The sequence below is a fragment of the Glycine max genome, chromosome 13 (genome assembly GCF_000004515.6).
Source record: "Glycine max cultivar Williams 82 chromosome 13, Glycine_max_v4.0, whole genome shotgun sequence".
Classification (NCBI taxonomy): domain Eukaryota; kingdom Viridiplantae; phylum Streptophyta; class Magnoliopsida; order Fabales; family Fabaceae; genus Glycine; species Glycine max.
This window is the reverse complement of record NC_038249.2, coordinates 15,074,472-15,095,684: the sequence shown is the minus strand read 5'-3', so window position 1 is coordinate 15,095,684 and position 21,213 is coordinate 15,074,472. Positions and strand designations below refer to the sequence as shown.

The window sequence follows — 21,213 nt, the reverse complement described above, 5'->3', positions numbered from 1 at the left end:
CTAGAATAGGTGTTCTATAAAAGTAAAAAAAATAGCTTTTGGTAGGGATTACGTAACGATAAAAAATAGCTTCCAGAATAAGTGTTCCACAACAATAAAAATAATTTTACCTTCTAGGGTAAGTGTTCCATAACACTAAAAAAAATAACTTTGCTTCCAGAATTACCATTCTAGACTATACAACACTTCCGGAAAGGCTATTTCATAAGCAAAAATGCTTTCGGAATAATCATTGCATAAGCAATTTTTTCTTACGAAAAGACCATTTCAAAATCATTTTTTTCTTATGAAAATGTCATTCTAGAAACATTTTTACTTATGGAAAAATAATTCTGAAAGCATTTTTTCTTTTGAAATAACGATTCCGAAATAAAAATTCTAAAATACTCATTCCAAAACAGGCATTCCGAAAGCCTGTGCTGGAACCCACCCCCACTCCATCCAAACCAAAATCCAACCCTACATCCACTACAACAAAAGAGGAAGCATAGGCTTACTTTGAATTATTTTAAAATATTAAATCACAGATGTTGACCTATATATCTACCCCTTTTTACATCAAGTGATAATATTTTGACATCCAAAATTTTTAAATATCTCACCAACAATTTTCATTTTTCTCTATCTCTCTTCTCTTCACATCATATCATCAATCTTATTAATCATTTACCTTTCATCTCTTCTTATCTTTTTCAAGTGTCTACATCCCTTAGGACTTAAATGTCAAAATATATTTTTCCATTTACAAGTTTTACTATTTTAATTAGTTATGAGACTAATATTCAATATAAAACTTAATTACTCTTAATCTCTTGTCCCTTATAAAAATATATTTAAAAAAATTAATTCATAATTTCTGTGATAAATTTAACATGTGTTAGTCAATAAATAAGTCTTCGAGCTGCCATAATATGTACTCTTCTTTACTCAATTGAAAAGCTCTTCTGCGTCATCAAAACAAGAGACGTGGTGTATTTGGCAATTCAATGAAAGAGAAGAGTGAGAAAGAGAAGCATCTTTGAATTGCCACAAAGTGGTTGTGGCTCAAAATCATTGTTGCATATCTGGCATAGCATCACCCCATGGCAGTCTCCATCTGCTTCCTTCTTCACCTCACCGTATCAACAAACAAAAAAGTGCACAATCAAACAACCACAACACTCTTTCCCACACACAACGTGCCACCACACACACTCTCTAAAACTTTTCACTTTTCAGAAACAACCCAAAAAACAAAAAATAAAAAAACACGCGGCATTTTTAAGATTATTTATCCTTATTCTTTATCCGTTTCATTACAATTGTCCTAATAAGAAAAAAATTATCTAAAATAATTATTATTTTAAGTTTTTACCTATATTCTTTATAATATTAACAATATTAACAGTAACCAATAAAATTTATAAATAAGTTAACGATGATATAACATTAATTAACACAATAATGATTACCGAAAGAGTGTTAGAAAAGTTAAAAAGAAAGAAAAATAAAAAACCAAAGAAACAGAAATGTTGGAGGCAAAAGACTCAACGATGATGAAGCTCTTCGGGAATACGATCCCGGCACCGGAGATCCCCGCCGGAGCTCCGGCATTTTCTTCTGGTGATGTTTTTGGTGACAGTGTTGGTCAGAACCGTGGTTCTTCAAGTGTCAATGGGGATGGTGAAGAACACGAGATTCAGCAGGTGTGAAAAATTATTGATTTTGAGAGTGGCCCTATATTGGAAATGCGAAAAGATTTAGTGGGTCGATGTTAGTTTCTTGGTTTGTAGGCATCAGAGATTTTGTTGATTACTTGTACTGTCTTGTAATTTTATGTTTTGGTTTTGTTTGAAGGGGTTTAGTGTTCAGTTGAGATTTGGGTTTTGTTCGATCTGAGGTGTTCATTATTGTTTTGTTTCAACATTTACAACTTTAATTCACTTGTGCAACTGTGCAAGTGTTTTTCATGCTATATTTGACTTTATGCTGTTGGAGTTTCTGATGGTTTGAATTGCGACAGTTATGTTGCTCTAATGGTATCAGCATTTGGATTGAATCTTCAGCAATGTTGTAGTTTTGAAACTGCAGCATGAGTTTAGCATTATTTGAGCAATTTTCAATTTGTTTCTGGGCTTACTTGTGTGTATATTTTCTTTACTTGCTGGTTCTTGGACACTGGTGGCATCTCTTTGTATGTTTGCAGTTCAGCTTCTAAATTCTTATTTGTGTGTTAAATATGAACATCTATAGACATCAATCTGATTTTTCCTTTCTTTTTCTGATTTCACCTAATATTTCTGGTAGCAAATGACGAATCGTTCTTAGTTGATAAAATGCCTTTTCTATTTGACTTTTCAATTTTATATATCATTCTTTCTAAATCTGGAAACAGAAGAATTGAAAACACTCCATCTTACAGTTTCAAGCTCATTTCACTATACTTTTTGCTTTGGTTTTTTGGGTAGTTGAATTTTTGTCTATAATTACTGTTAGCCTTGTCTTCTTTTGAGTTCATAATTGTTGTTCTATCTTCTAAGAAAAGAATAATGGAGCTGCAGCTGCAGATACTCAGCTCATAGTTCTTCAAATAAATTCAATATTATTCAATTTTGCTGTACAACGTTCCTGTTTGATTGCCTTTTCAATTATTCTCATTTCCCTTGGTTTTAGCCTGTCATTGAATGGAGTTGGATGGTAATATTTTCAACCTTAACCTTTTGAGGAAATATTGGATTAACATGTTTGTTGATGAACCACGGCATTTTGGGATTTTGATAATTGACATTGCCCTGCAAGTCCGAAACAAGGGATGGAGATTTTGTTTTTCTTTTCCTTAGATGTTGTGGTACTGAATTTGTTTTCTCCTAATCCCAGTGAACTGGCTTTCCATGCAGCATTGTCAATATTAACATTATTTTTTTCTGTGTTTCAAAGTTTATTTTTAGTTAAATTTATTTTGTGACTTGGACAAACATATGTAATTGCAGAAGGCAGAAATCTAACACAGTAAAATTATGAGCCATCCTTTTCATACACTAATGTATTAATTCTTATATTAAATTTTTAGTTTATAATAACAACATACTCAGCAGCTGTTTTTATGAATGCAGGACATAATGGGAGAGGAAACAACTGAGAGTAAGAAGGAAGATGAAGTGACCAATCTTGATACTGTCTCAAGATCAGGGGAAGGGTCTATTAACCCCTCTACCGAGAAGGAGGATCTTACATTGAAAACTTCAAAAAAGACTGAGCAAGAACAAGGTGAAAATTCACAAAATAAAACACTGAGAAAGCCGGACAAAATACTGCCTTGCCCCCGCTGCAATAGCATGGACACCAAGTTCTGCTACTACAATAATTACAATGTCAACCAACCCCGTCATTTCTGCAAGAATTGCCAGAGATACTGGACTGCTGGTGGAGTGATGAGGAATGTTCCTGTGGGTGCTGGTCGCAGAAAGAACAAGAATTTTGCTTCGCAGTATCGTCATATAACTGTTCCTGAAGCAGCACTCTCGAGTTCCCAGCCGGACTTGTCAAATGGAGTCAGTAATCCTTCCTTGAACTGTAATGCCACACTCCTTGCATATGGGTCTGATAGACCCTTGTGTGAATCAATGACATCTGTTTTGAACCTTGCTGATAAAGCAGTGAACAATTCCACAACAAATGGATTTAATGGCTCTGAAGAACTAGAAATTCCTGTTACTTATGTTGGTGGAGAGAAAGTGAATGATGATTCCAATAAATCTTCTGACACGTCAACGAAGCCAATGAAAGGTGAAACCACCAATAGGTCCCAAGAACAAGTCATAGAGAATTGTCATCCCTTCCCACCTCATGTTCCCTACTTTCCTGGTGCCCCTTGGCCTTTCCCTTGGAATCCAGCACCGTGGAACTCCCCGGTACCATTACCACCTCCTTTTTTCCCACAAGGATTTACCATGCCTCTCTATCCTGCAGCAGCTTATTGGAGTCTTACTATACCGGGTGCACGGAGCATCCCATGGCTAGCGCAACCATCATTACTGAATAGTACAGTGTCTAACTCTGGTCCTAACTCACTAACCTTGGGCAAACATTCAAGGGAAGAAAACATGCATAAATCAAATGGGGTAGCAGTTGAGGATGAACATAGCAAGGAAAATAATAAAGAAAAGTGTCTATGGGTTCCGAAAACATTGAGGATTGATGACCTAGGAGAAGCAGCAAAAACCTCTATATGGACAACACTAGGTATTAAAAATAATAAAGCAGACTTATTTCCTGGGGGAGGACTCTTCAAATCACTCCCATCACAGGGTGGTGAAAAAAATCGTGTAATAAAAAACTCACCTGTCCTTCATGCCAATCCAGCAGCACTCTCTAGGTCAATTAACTTTCAGGAGACCTCATAATCCTGTAGCTTATAATTTGTAATTGTGTCTTGGATGCAGCAGTAGATGAGCCAACTGACATGGCAGTATTTCACTGTACTTGAGGAAGTCACATATTGATTCACTAGCCATTTTTTTTTGTAAGAGTTACGTCTTCTTGTTGGTCAACGGAATAAATTGAAACAAATGTTACAGTTAGTTTTCCTTGCATTCTTTTAAGGAAAGAAGAGCCTTCTCTTTTGAGGGTATCTCACAATAGATTGTGGCTCGACAATTTTACTCCCCTTTTGTTTCGATGCCTTTCTTAGTTCTTATTTCTTGTACATAGGTGATTTTATGTGGCCTAGAGAGACACAATGTATTTGTTTTCCATGATCTCAATATGCATGTAAATAAGAATTCGATTTCAAATTGAATTTTTATTCTGTTATATAACGTATGTTTCTCACTACGTGTATGCTCTCAAATCACTAAGAAAAATTGAGACCTGAACATAACATTAATGATATATATTCAAACTCTCCAGCCTAGCTATGTTTTGTGGTGGCGCACAGCTCAAGGGAGGTCATACAATGAAGATGAACCTTTTGTAGCAGCTCAAGGGAGGTCCTACAATGAAGATGAACCTTTTGTAGTTATTCCTTCTATTTTGTAGGCCTTCAAAATTCTAATTAATCCAATTTTCTTTATACAAAAATATAATTACAGATGTGAATATTATGCTTGCTGGGTCAAGTTTGTGTCCAAAATATTTTGGACCACATGCCGGAGCAAGGGATGGTACACATTACATGGTATACAGACTCCTTTGCCCTAACCATAGCCATGCCTTGATTGTTGCGTCCCAAAAAGTTAACAGGAGGAAGTGGGGTTGCAACAAGATACTCTTAATGCTGTTCAACCATATTGCAAATTTTGGTTTTTTGAGGGAAAGTAAGATAAGGCTTCTAGACCAACCAGTTACTGTTGATGTCTCCTTGATCCATAAGCCAACAGAGTTGTGGGATTCCTCTTGGGGGAATGTACCGGGCAGTGGGATATGCCTAAGGGGAAAAGAAAAAGTGGCGAGGGAAAGAAAGTGCTCTATGTATGTGTTGAAAGCAAAATGAAATGACAATGTCGCAGATAGCTTGAGGCAGAAGATGTGATTCAAATTTAAAAGCTAATGAAAATAGGGTTTTGCATGACTCTTGTTAGATAGTTTCAAGAAACAATCCAACAAAAATAAATGCATTCGCCATATCAACAATACTCGTAAGATATTCTCTAACATACTTCTTTTAACACACCTTATATTATTATTTAAAATTTATTAAGAATTACAAAATCACATGTAAAGGTTATTAAATGTAAAGGCTATTAAATAAGAAATCTGATCCACTATAATAAAAAAATGTGTTTACAAAAAGTGTGTTACGAGTGCTAATGTTTAACATTTCTCATACCAACACAATCAGAATAAAAAATACCAATAATGTCAATCACTCCCGAATGCCTTTGGCAATAACTTAGGCAGGACCTAAAAAAGAACTACACGTTATAAGTTATTTTATAAAATCAGTTAAAAAATTTATCTGGCACATGTAAGTAAGAAGCATTACATTAAAAGAAAAATAGTGACAATATATTCAAATACTGCTGACTGCGTCTGTCATCGATCGGTGCAACTTCTATCACTTTTTCCCGAAGATTTTAACAAATGATCACCAAAATCCGGCATCAAAATCCTCAAACTATGTACACAAGTTGAAACCTTTCTTCGAAGTCCAGAAATGAAAGCAGTTACCACGAGGCAGTTGACTTGAGCAACATCTCAACTACAAAGCTGTCTCCCATACATATATGATGCTTGGTAAGATTCTAAACAACACAACCAACAAAAACATAATAGTTAATTTCACACAAGGAACATGAACTGGGTTGGAAGACCTTGGAAATCAAGATTCTTTGTCCTTTGATATATTCCGTGGCAGTCTGTTGAAAACACTCTCATCTACTATCCTATAATGTTTTGAAAATTGGCTATGTATAAGTCCACAACATTTATCTACATAACCTCCATATTTGTGGTACAATGCAGGGATAGTAATCATCATCAGGGTTCCTGTCACCATTAAAGAGGAAGATATGTAAATAAATAAATAAATAAAATTAACAGATGGTCATATATATCCCCAACTCGTGTTGAGACATGAAGGATATACATGTGTTGTTCAAGAAAATTAGCTGTCAAAATGACTCTCCAGTCCACAAAACATAACAGATGAAGATTTCAATTAGGACTTGTGACATGCAAATAGGTTCAAAAGCACCTAATCATGAGTTTGCAAACATCCAATGGGTTAAATGGAAACCATGCAAATACAACAATGAAGGTTTTAGAAGGATTACATTGCATAGAGTTGGACACAAAGGGCCTCCAACACAACCCACAAAAAACCAAACAAGAGAAAAGGCACTGTAAGGAAAGCCAAAAGGTTCAAGTGAAACTGAAACACCCAAAAATGATGTACGGATTTTGCTATACATCAATGAGAAAGGATGGTCTCAGTGAGAGACATCACAAATTGATTTTACCAAATAGACTAGTGAAGCAAGCATACCAATATATGCGAGTGTGAAGAAGGAGAAGACGCTGCCAATGACAGACAAGAGCCAAAGACAAATCACCACCTGTCAAGTAGACAGCAGACACTGAATTATGTCAGTTGATTTTCCATCAAGTCATATACAATATTGATAATTTCTATTATCTCATTTCTAGGTGCAAAAATCACTATGCTATAGAAAAGAAAAAACTTAGGAGAACCCCAAAAGATGCTGATATAACAGAAATGCCCGCAGATATTGTTGAAAAACAAATGATACATTTGAAGGTGTTACATCAACAGAGCAGGTTCGAGGAAGGTAGTGAGTTATTGACAGCATGTTTCATAAGACATTACCAAATTATGCATAATCTTTCTAGACAATATCATAAAAACCTGTAATTCTTTACAACAAAAATATATCTTTAGAAAAAAAATTACTAACTATTTGGGTCACACTTCCCCAAGCCACAATCCTGAAAGGCTGTAACCTGAAATAAACTAACCTTGAAAAAAATTCTAAAATCCTTGCCAATAGTGATGTCATGAGCTATAAGAAGCATATTGTTGATTTTGACCCGAAATGAAGCTGCTACATTATTAACCATCTCCTCTGACACAACTAGTTCAGGTAATGTTGGTGGTTGTCTGCTTGAGAAGAAAAGGATACAAATGACATGGTGCTAATGTTGAAAATGATAAAAAATAAAATACAAGGGATAGAGCATTCATACTTATTTCTAAGGGAAGCATAGTTAGCATGCAGAAACAACAGTACAATCAAAATCAGCAAGACATCTGAACAAATTGTTAAAAATGGTAAACTGGTCCACTCAAATAGGACCCAGGCAACTGTTGCAACAACAATGACACCCAAGGAAACATGCCACCTCTTCCACAATAGAACATCACCAACTACAAAAGAAACAAAGCAAACATCAGAACTAGTATAACCATATTGAACCCATAGCAAAAATCTGCAGCATGCAAAATTATGCCCTTCAGCAATTTTATCTAAGTTTGTATTTCATTAAAAGAAATCCTTAACTGGTTTGGAATCAAATCTTCACGGAAAAAAATAAAATTTTCAAAAAACAATTTTCAATTGCAAATCCAAACAATTAAGATTAAGACCAAGTTGACCCCCAACGCAAACGAACAGAATATGCAGATGGAAAAAAAGAGAAGAAAAATCAAACTTGAATTACCACAGGTACATAATGAAGCAAAGTATCCATATATAAAAAAGGCTACTGAAGATTCAATCAAGATTTAAAACAATGGTCTGCGACTGCAATTTTGGCTGCAATATCAAGGTATTTGGAGTTTCAAAAACTACAATTGCAGCCACATCAGCTGCATCTGTCTACCACATCCCACAGTATCAAGGATCATGAGAAAACCACTACTGTGACCACTATTTGAAACTTTAGATTCAATATCCCATCGAGCAGGGGAAAGTTCATATATGTGTCCGTGCTCAATTATCTACATCTCCACCAAAATGAACGCATATTATAAACCAGGCAATGTGTGAACACTTATCAGGGAAGTTACAACATACCAAAGGCAGTAGGAAGCTCAGCTTCTGATTCAGACATTAAACTAAACTCTCCAAAAATGAAGTCCTACCAAGCAGATACCCCAGACCTGGATATATAACCAACATGTTAGCTGTGTCAATTACCACGGCAACAAAGTTTCATAATAAGAAAGCATCAAAATGATTGTTCAGAATTCAGTCATCTCAGCCAAATGACAGTCCAACATGTCAGCTGAATTACAACAGCACCCCGTGCACTTGAACAACAAACACTTGCCAAAGTTTGAGTGGATAATCGAAACACACAAAACAATGATATGAAGAAAAATAAGACTAAAATTACAAAGATCATATTTTAGTCACAACCATCCTAACCATGAGACAAGTTATTATTAGGAGATATAAAGTTGGTTGGGTGGTTAAGAAAGAAGGAAGGGGGAAAGGTCTCGAGTTCGATCTCCCTTGCTAAAAAATCTAATAAAATTAACAATTAACAATCTGCCAATAAAAAAAAATGAGACAAGTTATGAATTATTATCCAAGCTAGCAACTATATCATCAAAGGAAAACCTAAATCAAGATTAACATTTTCCATTGGCAAAAATCATTCCACAACAACAACAACAACAACAAATGTTACGTATTAAGAAATAAAATTGAAACCAGTTACGCAGTTTTTACCAGAAAGATCCGAGGAAAATCAAATGAAATCCTAAAATGAGTATTGTCGTGCCGAGAACGCAAAGCCGAGAGTTGAAAGAGAGAAGTTTGAATCAAATATAGACTCAATTATGGGTGAGAAAGGGAAGCGAGGCGAAACCCTAAAACTGATGAGGGAAAGATTGAATGAAATTGGGGAATCAATTCAAATATTCACAATTCTTTGGAACGAGAAAATGCTCAGAAGCGTCATCAAGTCCCAATCTACTATGCTTATTATTATGACTTGTATCGCAAATAACTTTTTTTTTTTTCGGAACAAAAAATATTGCGGGTTCAATTTTTTCTTTTTGAAAAGAAGGGTTATTTAAATTTTATGTAATCATCTAATAATAATAGAAGATAAATTTGTTGAATTTTAAAATAATTGTATTAAAATAATTTAAATATTTTTATTAAATAACAATATATTTTACATGATTAGTACATAAATTTTAAACTTTTTTATTTTAATTATTTAAATGAGTGTTTATCTTTTGAAAATTATATTGAAAAAAAAATATTTTGAAAATTATTTTAATGATTTATTAGGAGAACCTTCTAATTACTAAGAATTATTTTTTAAAATTGGTTAAATTAATATGTATATCTCTAAACTAATTGGAAAATTTTAATTAGGTCACCAAATAAAAAAATTGCAATGGGATCCTTAATCTTTTAATTTTTTTTAATAATTAAGTATTTGAGGGCTTAAAACTGTCAGAAAAATAATAATTTATGGAGCTTATGAAAATCCTAACGACTCAATTACAAATTTTTTACAAGTTTAGAGACTCGCTACATTTTTTTAAAAATTTGGAAACTATATTAAAAAGTTTCAAATAATTTAGAGTGTTACAAATTAATTTAACCTTTAAAATTTGTTTTAAAAATGACTAATGTGCTTGTTTGAAGTTGAATAAACCGCGAACAGAACATATACAATGCAAGTAATATAGTCTTCAATTTATTATTTTAATATTAGTTGAAATTTATTAAAAATTATAAAATTTTGTGAATTTTATTTCTTATTTAATGATTTTTCTTGAAGTAAAAGAAAAAATGTTTTCGGTGTGAGATGCAGACAAAAAAGAAAATATATTTTAACAAAATAAAATTTAGAAATAAAATAATAATAACGGATGATAATATTTATATCTTGACTTGATTATATCGAAATTCATTTTCTTAAAAAAAAAAGTCTTTCTGTTTTCCCTTGTGTTATGCAATTAGAAATTAAGTATATTTTTGTGAAGTAAATCAAATCATGGGCTATTTTATCAAAATGGATTATAAGTAAAAACTTAACTATTATGATAGATTAATCAAGAAAGTATTTATAAAAATGGGTGATTTTTGTCACGTATAAATGTAGGAGGCATTATCATGAGTGATTTTTTATGGTTTTTTGTTTTTCCTATATCCCATTAGGTATTTAGTGCTGGTCAAATACATGTATAATGACAGGCCCTTATGACCCATTTCACTTAATTTAGTGTTGGTTAAGCCGATCCAAAATATCTGTTTTAGATTATTAAACAAAAAAATGCTTCTTTTATTAAAAAAACACTTTTTAAAAAAAAATAAGTTTAACTAAACTCATATATATTCTATTTTCCTATGTACTTTGTTAATTTTTATTTCAATTTTTAGTTAAGATTATAAAATATAAGTAAAAAAATGAAAAGTATATTATAATTACAAAGTTTAAGATGAAGTACAATTATATAGTAAAAAGTTAAACAATAATTAAAATTAGAGGTGTTCAAATTCAAACGGATCCAAAATAAAAATTGAAAACCGCTCAAAAAAATCAAAAATTGAACCAAACCAATTCTTTTTAGATTTTTTTGAATGATTTTTTTTTCTCAAACCGACCGATTTGGTTCAATTTCCAGTTTGTGTTTTTGAAACCAAATCAAATCGAAACAAATCGCAACACTTTATATTAATACTTATATTACTTTAGGATTACATGTTTTATGTGTATATCACTTGAGTTTTCACTATTTTGTAACGTTATATATATGGAACTTATATAATATATATCATTTTTTTAGGCAACTTTTTTAAAATATATTTGATTTAAAATATGAAAAATTCACATATTTTTACTATAGGAGGTTTAGTATATTAATAAGTTTGATAGATTGTTATTAGTAATTTTTATGTAATTTAATTTAAAAGATGAAAAGAACGTATATAAATTTTAATAAAATAGTATTTTAGTAAAAACTGCAAAACCAAACCCAAATAAATCGCAAAATATTTGTTTAGTTTGGTCCAAACTTTATTTTAAATGAAAATAAAAAAAAAACTAAACCACATATATTTTATAAGTTTGATTAGGGTAATTTTTTGATGAAAAATTGAACCAAATTGAGTCGTGAACACCCCTAATTGAACACGGTTACGACTATAATTGGTTACAATTATAATTTTAATTTTCTTTATTTTAAAAATATATTTACTTAATAAAATAATATATTTTACCACAAGAGTCTAACTCAATTAATAAATAGAATGTGAGTTATTAGAGATCTCCTTGGTTTGATTTCTAGAGATAAAAATAATAATAATAATGGTATTTTAGATAAAATAATATTATAACTAAATGAATCTCTTTTATTATAACACAACTATATAGTATAAATAAATTGAAGCCTAAAAAACATGTGATTGACATACTTAAAATAATTGTACATAAATGGCTTTAAAAAAAGAAAAAACAAAAGTTTAGCATTAGCAATTAATAATTTAAGAAATTCAAACTCGCGTTCTTTTGGTGAAGTGCATGAATTAAGACAAAACAAAAAATTAACTATATTCGTTTAAAGCTTACGTTCTAAATGACCGTATGCTCGTTTATAATTAATTGGAAGGAATTTTAGTTTTTTCAACTTCTTCTATCTTTCTAAATTTGCAATATTGTTTGATTCCACTTTTTAGGCTTCTCAAAATAGAACTTTTTCCTAATTAGTTTATATGAAATTTCTATTTTTTGGTCTTTATTCTTTGAAATTATTTTTTGTTTTATATTTTTTTCTAATTTGTCTGCTACTTGATCATTTATGAGGAAATTAGTTGTGATTTATTGAAAGATATTGAACATAAAATTTATATAAAAAATTGAGGTTTGGACAACTTTTTTGTTCTTAAAAATTTTTTTATTTCTTTTTTTAAAACCAAAACTTTCGTTCAATATCACACTATAATAACATATGCAAAGGGATATCAGAGAAAAAAATATAATAATTTTTATCTATTATGATTTGTAGTATATTATAATACTAAAATACATATTCTTGTTACTTTATTCTTTGTTACCAAAAGAAATAAAAATACATACTCCTATTACTTTATTATTCATTACTAATAGTATGTACCTATTTTTTTCATAGTTAATTATACATTTATACTTATTATAAGTAGCCTCACCAATATAACACAGATGAAGTGAGAAATCTCATTCTAAAAAGGTGCCATTTTTTTATTTAATATTTAATATGATTATTCTCTTACACAAAAATGATTGGTTGAAGTGAAAATAAACTATTGTAAACTCAAGAGTTTAATTTTACAAGAGCTTATGCTAAGTTGAGACGCTAAATACCTCACGGGATGATGAGATGTATTAGAATATCACATCTTGTTGCAGGACAACTAAAGAACACAAGGTGTCACTCAAGGTGACGCCTCCTACATTTTTAGATGATAAAAATCACCCATTTTGATAAGTATTTTCTTGACCAACCATTATAGTAATTAGTTTTCCTTTTAAACCTATTTTGGTAAAAAGAAAAAAGAAAAACCAATCCAACGTTCAAACCTGCAAGATTTTTGGATAAGCCATCAAAACTGTTTTGTGACACTTGAAAATGGAGTTTATTTCTAGATATTCAAATGCCCACAAAATAGCACCTTGCCTATTGCTGTTGTGGATATATAGTATCCATGTTTGATTGACATTATAAGATTACGGTTGATGTCCTTAAGCTCTTAGTGCATGCAGATATGATGTAGAGTTCTTTTATATATGCTTCACAAAACACCATGCTCACTTCAATCAAACACGAGAGAAAATTTTCTCACATTGCTACCAGTGGTCATTGCACGTACACAATCCTTCTCTAAAATGATGAAAACGGTTAGCATCTCTTACAATTATCAACCTATTTGTGGCCTTTGAAATCAATTTTACAGCAATGTGGCAATCATCACACATCCTAAGGTTTTTAATTATGCGGATTGGCCCCGGTGGAGGTATTTTCATGAGGCCATATGCTAAGGCTAGCTTCTCACTATGATGGCTAAGATAACCTTCTTTTTGTTCATCTTCCACATCATGCAGCACAACACCAACATCAGGCGCATACCCTAGTGGCTTAATCATTGCCAACAACTGTTGAACTTTCTCAAAAATTTGAGTAGACTCTGGATGATTGCTTCCTTCTGAAACAAAGACATGCGTATTGTTTCTTATATCTAGCCAACTCGCACCAGGTTCCTTCTTAATGTTCCTTTCCTTCATCAGTTTTCTAATCTTCACCACTCCATCCCACTTCCTTGCCTTGGCATGCATGTTTGATAGCAATGTATATGTTCCCACATCATGAGGGTCCATCTGTATCACAGTTTCTGTAATTTGTTTCCCTAAATTGTAATTTCGATGAATGTGGCACGCGTTAAGCAAAGTACGCCACGCAACAACATCCCATTTGACCTGTGTTGTTGTCTTCATAAAGTTTTCAGCCTCATCAAGTAAACCAGCCCTACCCAAAAGTGCAACCATACATGTGTAGTGCTCCAGTCCAGGCTCAACGTCAAATTTCTTCATTATCTGATCAAAATAGTAGAATCCTTCTTGTACAAGAGCTAAATGAACACAAGCAGAAAGTACCCCAATGAAGGTTACATAGTTTGGACATTCTCCAGCAGACATCATGTCTTGGAACACTAGTAAAGCTTGTTTACCAAGTCCATGATGGGAATAGCCACATATCATAGCATTCCAAGTAATCACATCTCTATTCATCATGTTTGAGAACACATTGTATGAAGAATCAATATTGCCACTTTTGGAATACATATTTATCAAAGCATTTCCAACAATGAGATGATTCTTAAATCCTGACATCACTATACGACCATGTAATAAATCACCATATGCCAGTGCCACCAAACTCGCACAAGCATTTAGCAGAACTGCAAAAGTGAACTCATTTGGACGTGTATCCTCAAGCTCCATCTTCGTAAATAGATTCAAAGTTTCCTCAAAGTGTCCATTTTGCAAATAAGCAGTCAAGACGGCAGTCCATGCAACCACATTCCGATCTCGCAAGCCATCGAATTGTTTTCTTGCATTTAGAACTTCACCACATTTCCCATACGTGTCTATCAGTGTGCTACTAACAAAGACATCAAATACCAAACCAGTTTTCAACAACTGGGCATGGATCTGCAAACCCAATTGCAAATCTCTAATCTGAGCACAAAGGCCTAAAACACTGACATATGTAACACTATCCCAGATTACACATTCATCCACCATCCTCTTCAAAACTTGTGCAGCTTCTCCTCGACACCCAGATTCCACAAGTGCACTCAAGATGGAATTATAAGAAAATACATCATCCCCGGGCACAGTATCCAAAATCTGCATTGCTGAATCCACATGAAAGCACCTTGAGTACATGTGAATAAGAGCATTCTTCACATATTGATGCAACAACAACCCGGACTTCAACAAATACCCATGACACTGCTTCCCCTCTTTGACTCTCCCACTGTCTGCACAACAAGAAAGAACAATAGTAAATATATACTCATTGGGGTATGCACTGTCCAATGAAACCAGGTTCCTGAACAGCCCAAGTACTTCCAACACCTCACCCTTGTGCAAATACCCCATCATCAAGGCACTCCAAGAAACTACGTTTCTCTGAAGCATTCTGTCAAACAGCTTTCTGGCACATTTCGATTGACCACATTTGGAATATAGATTGATCAGTGAATTTATTTGAGTGATGTCACTGTCCTTTGAAGTTTGGTTGCGAACAACCAACTGGGCATGGATGGTTTTGCCAAATCTCAAGCTCTTTGCAGTGGCAGAGAATTTCAAGAGGTTAACAACTTCTTTGAGGGAACAAGGATGTGGCAGATACATAGAAAATGCAGGGGTGACACGTGGCAGTTTCAGAACAAGCATTGGTTTCACTTTTTGGTATTAGTTTTGGATCAATCAAGGTCAAGTAGTTAGGAAACTTGTGTAAGGCACATATTACATCCCTGTTATATTTAAAGCCTTATAGGTACCCAAAAACCGAAATGCAGAAGTTAGAATAAATTTTTTTTTTCATACAACATCCTTGTGTTAATGCTGCTACTTCACCATTGAATGCAATTTTATATTTTTAAGAAATTAAATATACATTTTTATTCAATATTTTTTATATATAAAGTAGTAGAAAGATGACTAAAGTACACTTTTAATTGTTTAAGTTTTTTATTATTACAGTTTGATTTCCTATCTTTTAGAGAAAAAAATAATTTATTTCTTTATACTTTTAAATTTTAAAGAAAACTAAAATAGTTCTTCAGAGTTTTCGATTTTGATGCATGATTTTGGACATTTTTTATACTAATTAAGACATGAAATTTGTGCATGCAAAAAAAAAAAATATAAAACTTATCTCATTCAAGTACATAAAAATTGATATTCGAAAAAAAAAAAAAAGATCATGATGATAAAAATCATGTGAGAAAGGGAACTCAACACTAACCAAAATATTGAAAAATTTATTGTAGATTCTTTTCGGATTGCTCATTACACTTTTATGCAATTTTTACTATGTTTTGACCTTTTTTGGTTCTAATATATGTTGAGTTTCATAGTTTTCACACAATACATCTATTTCAATTTTATCATCTAATAAATATAATTATTTTGAAGACTTAATAATAAATTTATTAAAATTTAGAAAAAAAAAGTAAGAATATTTTAATAAAATTAATCCCTAACAAATACTATACTATGGTTAACTATGTTTTTTGGTTCTTGAATTATTTTGAGTTTTTACTTTTAATCTATGAATTTTTTTTTTGGACTAATATGAGTCCGTAATAATGTTTTGGTCCGTTAATGATTTTAGTTCTTATTATCAAATCAAACCCTTAACTTATGACTAATGACGTGACATTAAATTTATTATAATTTAATTACATTTTATGATAATTTTTTTTTCTGACGATTCTTAAAAATAGCCAGAAAATACTTGGCTAAACAGCCTAAACTCATCCATATTAAGCAATTTCAAGCCGTTTAAAACCTAGTAAATTCATTCTCACCTTTTTCATAAAGCCCAAATCTCCCTTCGACCAAATTGAAATATCAGAATCCATAGGCCATATAAAAAATTGAAACACATATTCAGCTTCCACATTCTGTATGCAATAATATTCAGCCACAAATCAATAAAATCATGTTTACTGTAACCCAAAACTCAGATCTGAGATATTTTGGACCTCGAAACCCAAACTCAGATAAGTCGTCGCCGATGAGACCACCTCCACCATCTGACGCTGCGACTCACGGTCAAGTGGAGGGAGATGATGGCGTTCGGTGTGGGGGAGGGATTTGGAGGAAGAGAGAGTGGTGTAGCTGTTCAAGGAGTTGCCGGCGCACAAGGACAATGTCCAGGGATTATGGATCTTCAAATCTGATTTAGGTATTTCAGATCTCAACGACAATGCCCAAGGATTTAGATCTCGATGGCAGTGTCCAAGGATGTTTCATTCACCATCGTGCCTTTGGTTGCTTCGGTCAATGAATCCGTCGAACCGGAGATGTGGCCTTTTGATCTTTCCAATACAACGTCGTTGAAGGTCGCCAATGGTGTGATGCCCTATGAAGCACCGACACCGACACCGACACCGACACCGACACCGGACACGACACGGACACGGACACGTGGACACCTGAAATGTTGAAAATGTAGGACACGGACACGGCTATATATATATATATATATATATATATATATATATAATTCAATAAAATAAAATTACATAAAATTAAATATGAGCGATATGCATAAAAGATCTAAATTGAAAATCAAGATTTATATATTCATCATCATCTCAAAAGAACTTTTCCTACGATAATGAGTCACAAAAAATACTAAAAATTATAAAGCAAGATGATGAATTAGCAACTTCAAGTCTTCAAGAATTCTACAAACTAGCCATCATCATTGAAAAAGACACCCTCTAACTCTGGTTCATCTAAAGACAAACTAGCAATTTCAAGAATACCACAATCATCAAGTGACCCAAAATCATCTCCAGCTACATCCCACATTTTAGTTTCCTCTTGATGATATTGTGGAGTATTCCTTGAGAGAAGTCGTAGGTTGCTATGAACAAATACTAAATCTTCAGCTCTATGTGGTGTCATCTTGTTTCTCTTTAAAGAATGGATAAATGAATATGTACTCCAATTCCTTTCACAACAAGAAGATGAACAAGGTTGCGCAAGTAGCTTAAGGGCAATCTTTTGAAGTATTGGAGCATTAATGCCATGAACTAGCCACCAAGCTTTTGGATCCATTTGACCTCTATCATTTAAAGAATCAAGATCATCAAAACCTTCTCTTCCATCCGAGAAGTTGGCAAACTCAATATTCACTTTCCTTCTTACATCCACATCAAGAAAGAACCTCTTGAAGCATTTTAATCTTTCACGAGTGAGTTCCATGTCTTGATGTGGAGGAACTCGATTAGAATCTTCACTTAACCATTCATGACTATAATATCTACAATTAAAAATAAATATATACATGATTAAAATTTATGTAATTCTAAAAAAAATGTAAGTAAAAAAGTATAGAGTCAATTACCTAGGATTTAAAGAATGAGCTAAACAATGGAGAGGAGTGCTACTCTTAGTCCAACGGTCAATTAATATGGAGTGCACTACCTCATAAAAGGTTGATCCTTCACTCTCCTCCTTTCTCTCATATTGATATATGGCATTCTTCACCTTTTCAATCATTGAATCCCACATCTCATATACTAGATGGAGAGATGAAGCTTCTGTATCCGTTCTTCTAAGAACATCATAAATAGGGCTAGTGAAAGAAAGAATATAATCAACCTTATCCCACCATTTATCATCTAACAAAGTATCTTTCACAAATTTAGCCTTTGCAACATCATCTTCCTTATAAGAAGACCATTGGTCACTAATGACCATCTCTTGGAGTCCTTTCTTCAATTGCTTGAATCTCTTGAGCATTACAATAGTGGAGGCAAATCTTGTTGGAGCAATGGATAACAATTTCAATGAATTGAATGAATTGAAAATTGATAGTCTCATAGAGTGACTCATGACAAAGTTTTTCACAAACATTGCATCATCCGCAATTTGGGTGATCCAAGAACATTCTTCATAAGCAACATTATTTTTTTCTGTATTCTTGGCTGCACATATGTTCTTCAAAGCAAGATTTAATGTATGGACAACACATGGAGTCCAATAAATGGAAGGAAACTCAGCCTCAATTATTAAACCTGCTGCTTTACAAACGGCTGCATTATCCGTCACAATTTGCACAACATTTGAGTGTCCAACCTCCATAATTACCTCCCTCATATGTTTGGCAATGAAATCCTTGTCTTTGATCTCATTTGAACAATCAATGGCCTTTAAAAACATAGGTCCACTCTCTGTGACAACCATGAAATTAATAAGAGATCTTCTTTGCGGGTCACTCCATCCATCACTAACAATGCTCACACCCTTCTGGCTCCATGCATTTTTAATTGGTTGTAACAAATTCTCCACATGTCTTCTCTCGTTTTGAAGTAATGTTGTCCTTAATTTATTATAACCTGGAGGTTGGTAACCACTGATCTGATTGTTGGCAGCATAGGCAAATGCCTTCCTATAATGAGGATTTCTTGCTAAATGAAAAGGCAATCCCGAAGAGTAAAACATCCTCGCAATTTCATGATCAAGTGTCTCTCTAGCTTGCAAATTAAAGGCATTTTCTACAGATGATGTCTTTCTCTTTTTTGGATCAATACCAAGAGTGTTTGTATCCATTTGGTGTTGAGTAGAAACCGGAGGCAATGACACAGATTTTGTTTTTGACCTCTCCACCCTCAATGTAGCCTCATTGTCTATCTTCTTCAAATCTATAAGTTTGGCAACTGTTACCTTTTGACAAACTCTAACTCCTTTTCCTGTCATCTTCAACAAGTGTGCCCTCACTCTAGTGTAAGACCCATTAAAGGTAAAATCACAAATATTGCATTTTATCTCATAATTTCCACCACCAGCTACACTTTTTATCTTTGTAACATAGGTCCATAAAGGTTTGGTATCATCATCTTGTTCTTTAGCTTGACTAGGACTAGAAACACTCATCTCTACAACAATTTAAAAAAATAAAAAATTAATGTAAATAATTTCTAAATAAAAAACAAACAACAAAAAGCAATTTGTAATCAATGTTGACCGGGAATGTGAAAATAAATACATTCCAAAAACATGTACATGACAAATACATAACAAATTTATCTCCAGCTTAACTAAAAAGAATAATAAAGATTTAGAAGTTCCTCGTGCTGCATAGTTCATGTATGGTTTGTTTGAAATTTGAAATAAGATGAATAAATAATTAAATAGTGAAGTTGACTATTTCACAGCAAAAAAAGTAAATGCATTTAGAAGCTCCTAGACGTTGGCATGTCATATTCTAATGAATAAGCCTTTGTAAAGTGGTATGTGTGTGTGAGAGAGAGAGAGAAAACAGCCTTTACAATAAAAAACATAAATTACTATCAATTATTTTAACTTTTTATAAAATCATGATTCAGTATTAGATCTTTATACAATAACATATATCTATGACAACTTTAATGATCTGTGTTTGATTATAAAAAATCAGGTTGAAATATAAACTAACACGAATTTAAGTAAATATTTGACTATTTACTTTCACATTGAAAAATTAATTTTAAAATTTAACTTTAGAAAGAAATTCTAAGTTGAGCATCTTTACATAACTTTTGGATTTAACAAAAAAATTCATTTTCAATTTTACTATTAACTTATTTTTTAAATAAAAATATCCAAAACACATGTGCAAATTGCTTCAATACAACTTGTCTCACAGCATTAAAGCACAGGAACTTAATAAAATAAAAGTTGCTTTTTATAATGAAAAGAGAAAAGAGACTACCAAAAAGCATCAGGCCTACGTGTTTTTTCAATGAAAAGTTGCTTTTTATAATAAAATAAAAGTAAATGCATTTAAAAGGGAAAAGTTGCTTTTACGTGCTATGTGTGTGTGAGAGAGAAAATAGCCTTTGCCTGCTATGTGTGTGAGTGAGAGAGAGAAAACAGCACGTGATGAAAAGTTGCTTTTTACTATAAAATTAAAAAAATGGAGAAACGTGTAATATCCAGCGGGTAATAGCCAAAGAGAAAGAGTGTGTAAATTTTTAAAGAGTAAAGTGGAAAACCAGAGGCATAAGAGGCATGGCAGCAAGAAAAGAAAAGAAGAGTTTCCGGGGAAGGAAAACCAGGCAGCAAGAAAAGAAAAGAAAAGCTTGCGGGGAAGGAAAGGAAAACCATGCAGCAAGAAAAGAAAAGAAAAGCTTGCGGGGAAGGAAAACCAGAGGATAAATAAGAAGCAAAGCTTACCTGCGCGGGGAAGGAAACCAATGCGGCAATGGCGGCGCTTGCGGGAAGAAGAAGGAGAAGACACAGAACAACAGGTATTTTTTTTGTAAGCATTTTAAAATAAATAATAAAAAAACCTAAGGCTCTTAATGGGCCGTGACGCGCGTGTCTACGTGGTGGGCCGCGTCCAACTAGAGGTGTCCTCCTATTCAACCGCGTCCGGTGACGGCGCCGGCGACGGACACCGCGTCGCACCGGAGTCGTACGCGCATGGGTGTCCGGTGCGAGTCCGACACGGGACACGCCGGTGATGAGCCGCGTCCGTGCTTCATA

At 33.1% G+C, this 21,213-nt stretch overlaps 4 protein-coding genes across 7 annotated transcripts; 1 reads left to right on the top strand and 3 right to left on the bottom strand.

The window, feature by feature from the left end:
• Nucleotides 1-1,302: 1,302 nt before the first annotated feature.
• LOC100775675 (cyclic dof factor 2) lies at nucleotides 1,303-4,767 on the top strand. Its single transcript, XM_014765290.3, has 2 exons — nucleotides 1,303-1,685; nucleotides 3,093-4,767. The coding sequence occupies exons 1-2, from the start codon at nucleotides 1,509-1,511 to the stop codon at nucleotides 4,380-4,382; spliced, it is 1,467 nt and encodes a 488-aa protein (XP_014620776.1). The 5' UTR covers nucleotides 1,303-1,508; the 3' UTR covers nucleotides 4,383-4,767.
• A 958-nt stretch (nucleotides 4,768-5,725) lies between these two features.
• LOC100776757 (reticulon-like protein B16) lies at nucleotides 5,726-9,426 on the bottom strand. 3 transcript variants are annotated; one of them, XR_005888126.1, is made up of 7 exons: nucleotides 9,174-9,425; nucleotides 8,514-8,599; nucleotides 7,684-7,864; nucleotides 7,456-7,597; nucleotides 6,965-7,034; nucleotides 5,963-6,465; nucleotides 5,726-5,880 (listed from the first exon to the last, which is right to left on the bottom strand). XR_005888126.1 is itself a non-coding variant. In XM_006593614.4 (7 exons), exons 2-6 carry the CDS (start codon nucleotides 8,548-8,550, stop codon nucleotides 6,299-6,301), a joined length of 597 nt encoding a protein of 198 aa, XP_006593677.1. In that variant the 5' UTR covers nucleotides 8,551-8,599; nucleotides 9,174-9,426; the 3' UTR covers nucleotides 5,726-6,186; nucleotides 6,291-6,298. The 3 variants fall into 3 exon arrangements, 2 of the variants coding, with proteins under 2 accessions (XP_006593677.1, XP_003543798.1); XM_006593614.4 differs by having other exon boundaries at nucleotides 5,726-6,186; nucleotides 6,291-6,465; nucleotides 9,174-9,426; XM_003543750.5 differs by having other exon boundaries at nucleotides 5,726-6,465.
• A 3,593-nt stretch (nucleotides 9,427-13,019) lies between these two features.
• LOC100779775 (pentatricopeptide repeat-containing protein At5g39680) lies at nucleotides 13,020-15,589 on the bottom strand. Of its 2 annotated transcripts, XM_006593615.4 has the most exons (2): nucleotides 15,084-15,589; nucleotides 13,020-14,981 (listed from the first exon to the last, which is right to left on the bottom strand). In XM_006593615.4, exons 1-2 carry the CDS (start codon nucleotides 15,397-15,399, stop codon nucleotides 13,288-13,290), a joined length of 2,010 nt encoding a protein of 669 aa, XP_006593678.1. In that variant the 5' UTR covers nucleotides 15,400-15,589; the 3' UTR covers nucleotides 13,020-13,287. The 2 variants fall into 2 exon arrangements, with proteins under 2 accessions (XP_006593678.1, XP_003543853.1); XM_003543805.5 differs by having other exon boundaries at nucleotides 13,021-15,589.
• A 1,841-nt stretch (nucleotides 15,590-17,430) lies between these two features.
• Nucleotides 17,431-19,620, bottom strand: LOC121173270 (uncharacterized). Its single transcript, XM_041007922.1, has 2 exons — nucleotides 18,089-19,620; nucleotides 17,431-18,004 (listed from the first exon to the last, which is right to left on the bottom strand). Exons 1-2 carry the CDS (start codon nucleotides 19,618-19,620, stop codon nucleotides 17,431-17,433), a joined length of 2,106 nt encoding a protein of 701 aa, XP_040863856.1.
• Between the last annotated feature and the right edge of the window lie 1,593 nt (nucleotides 19,621-21,213).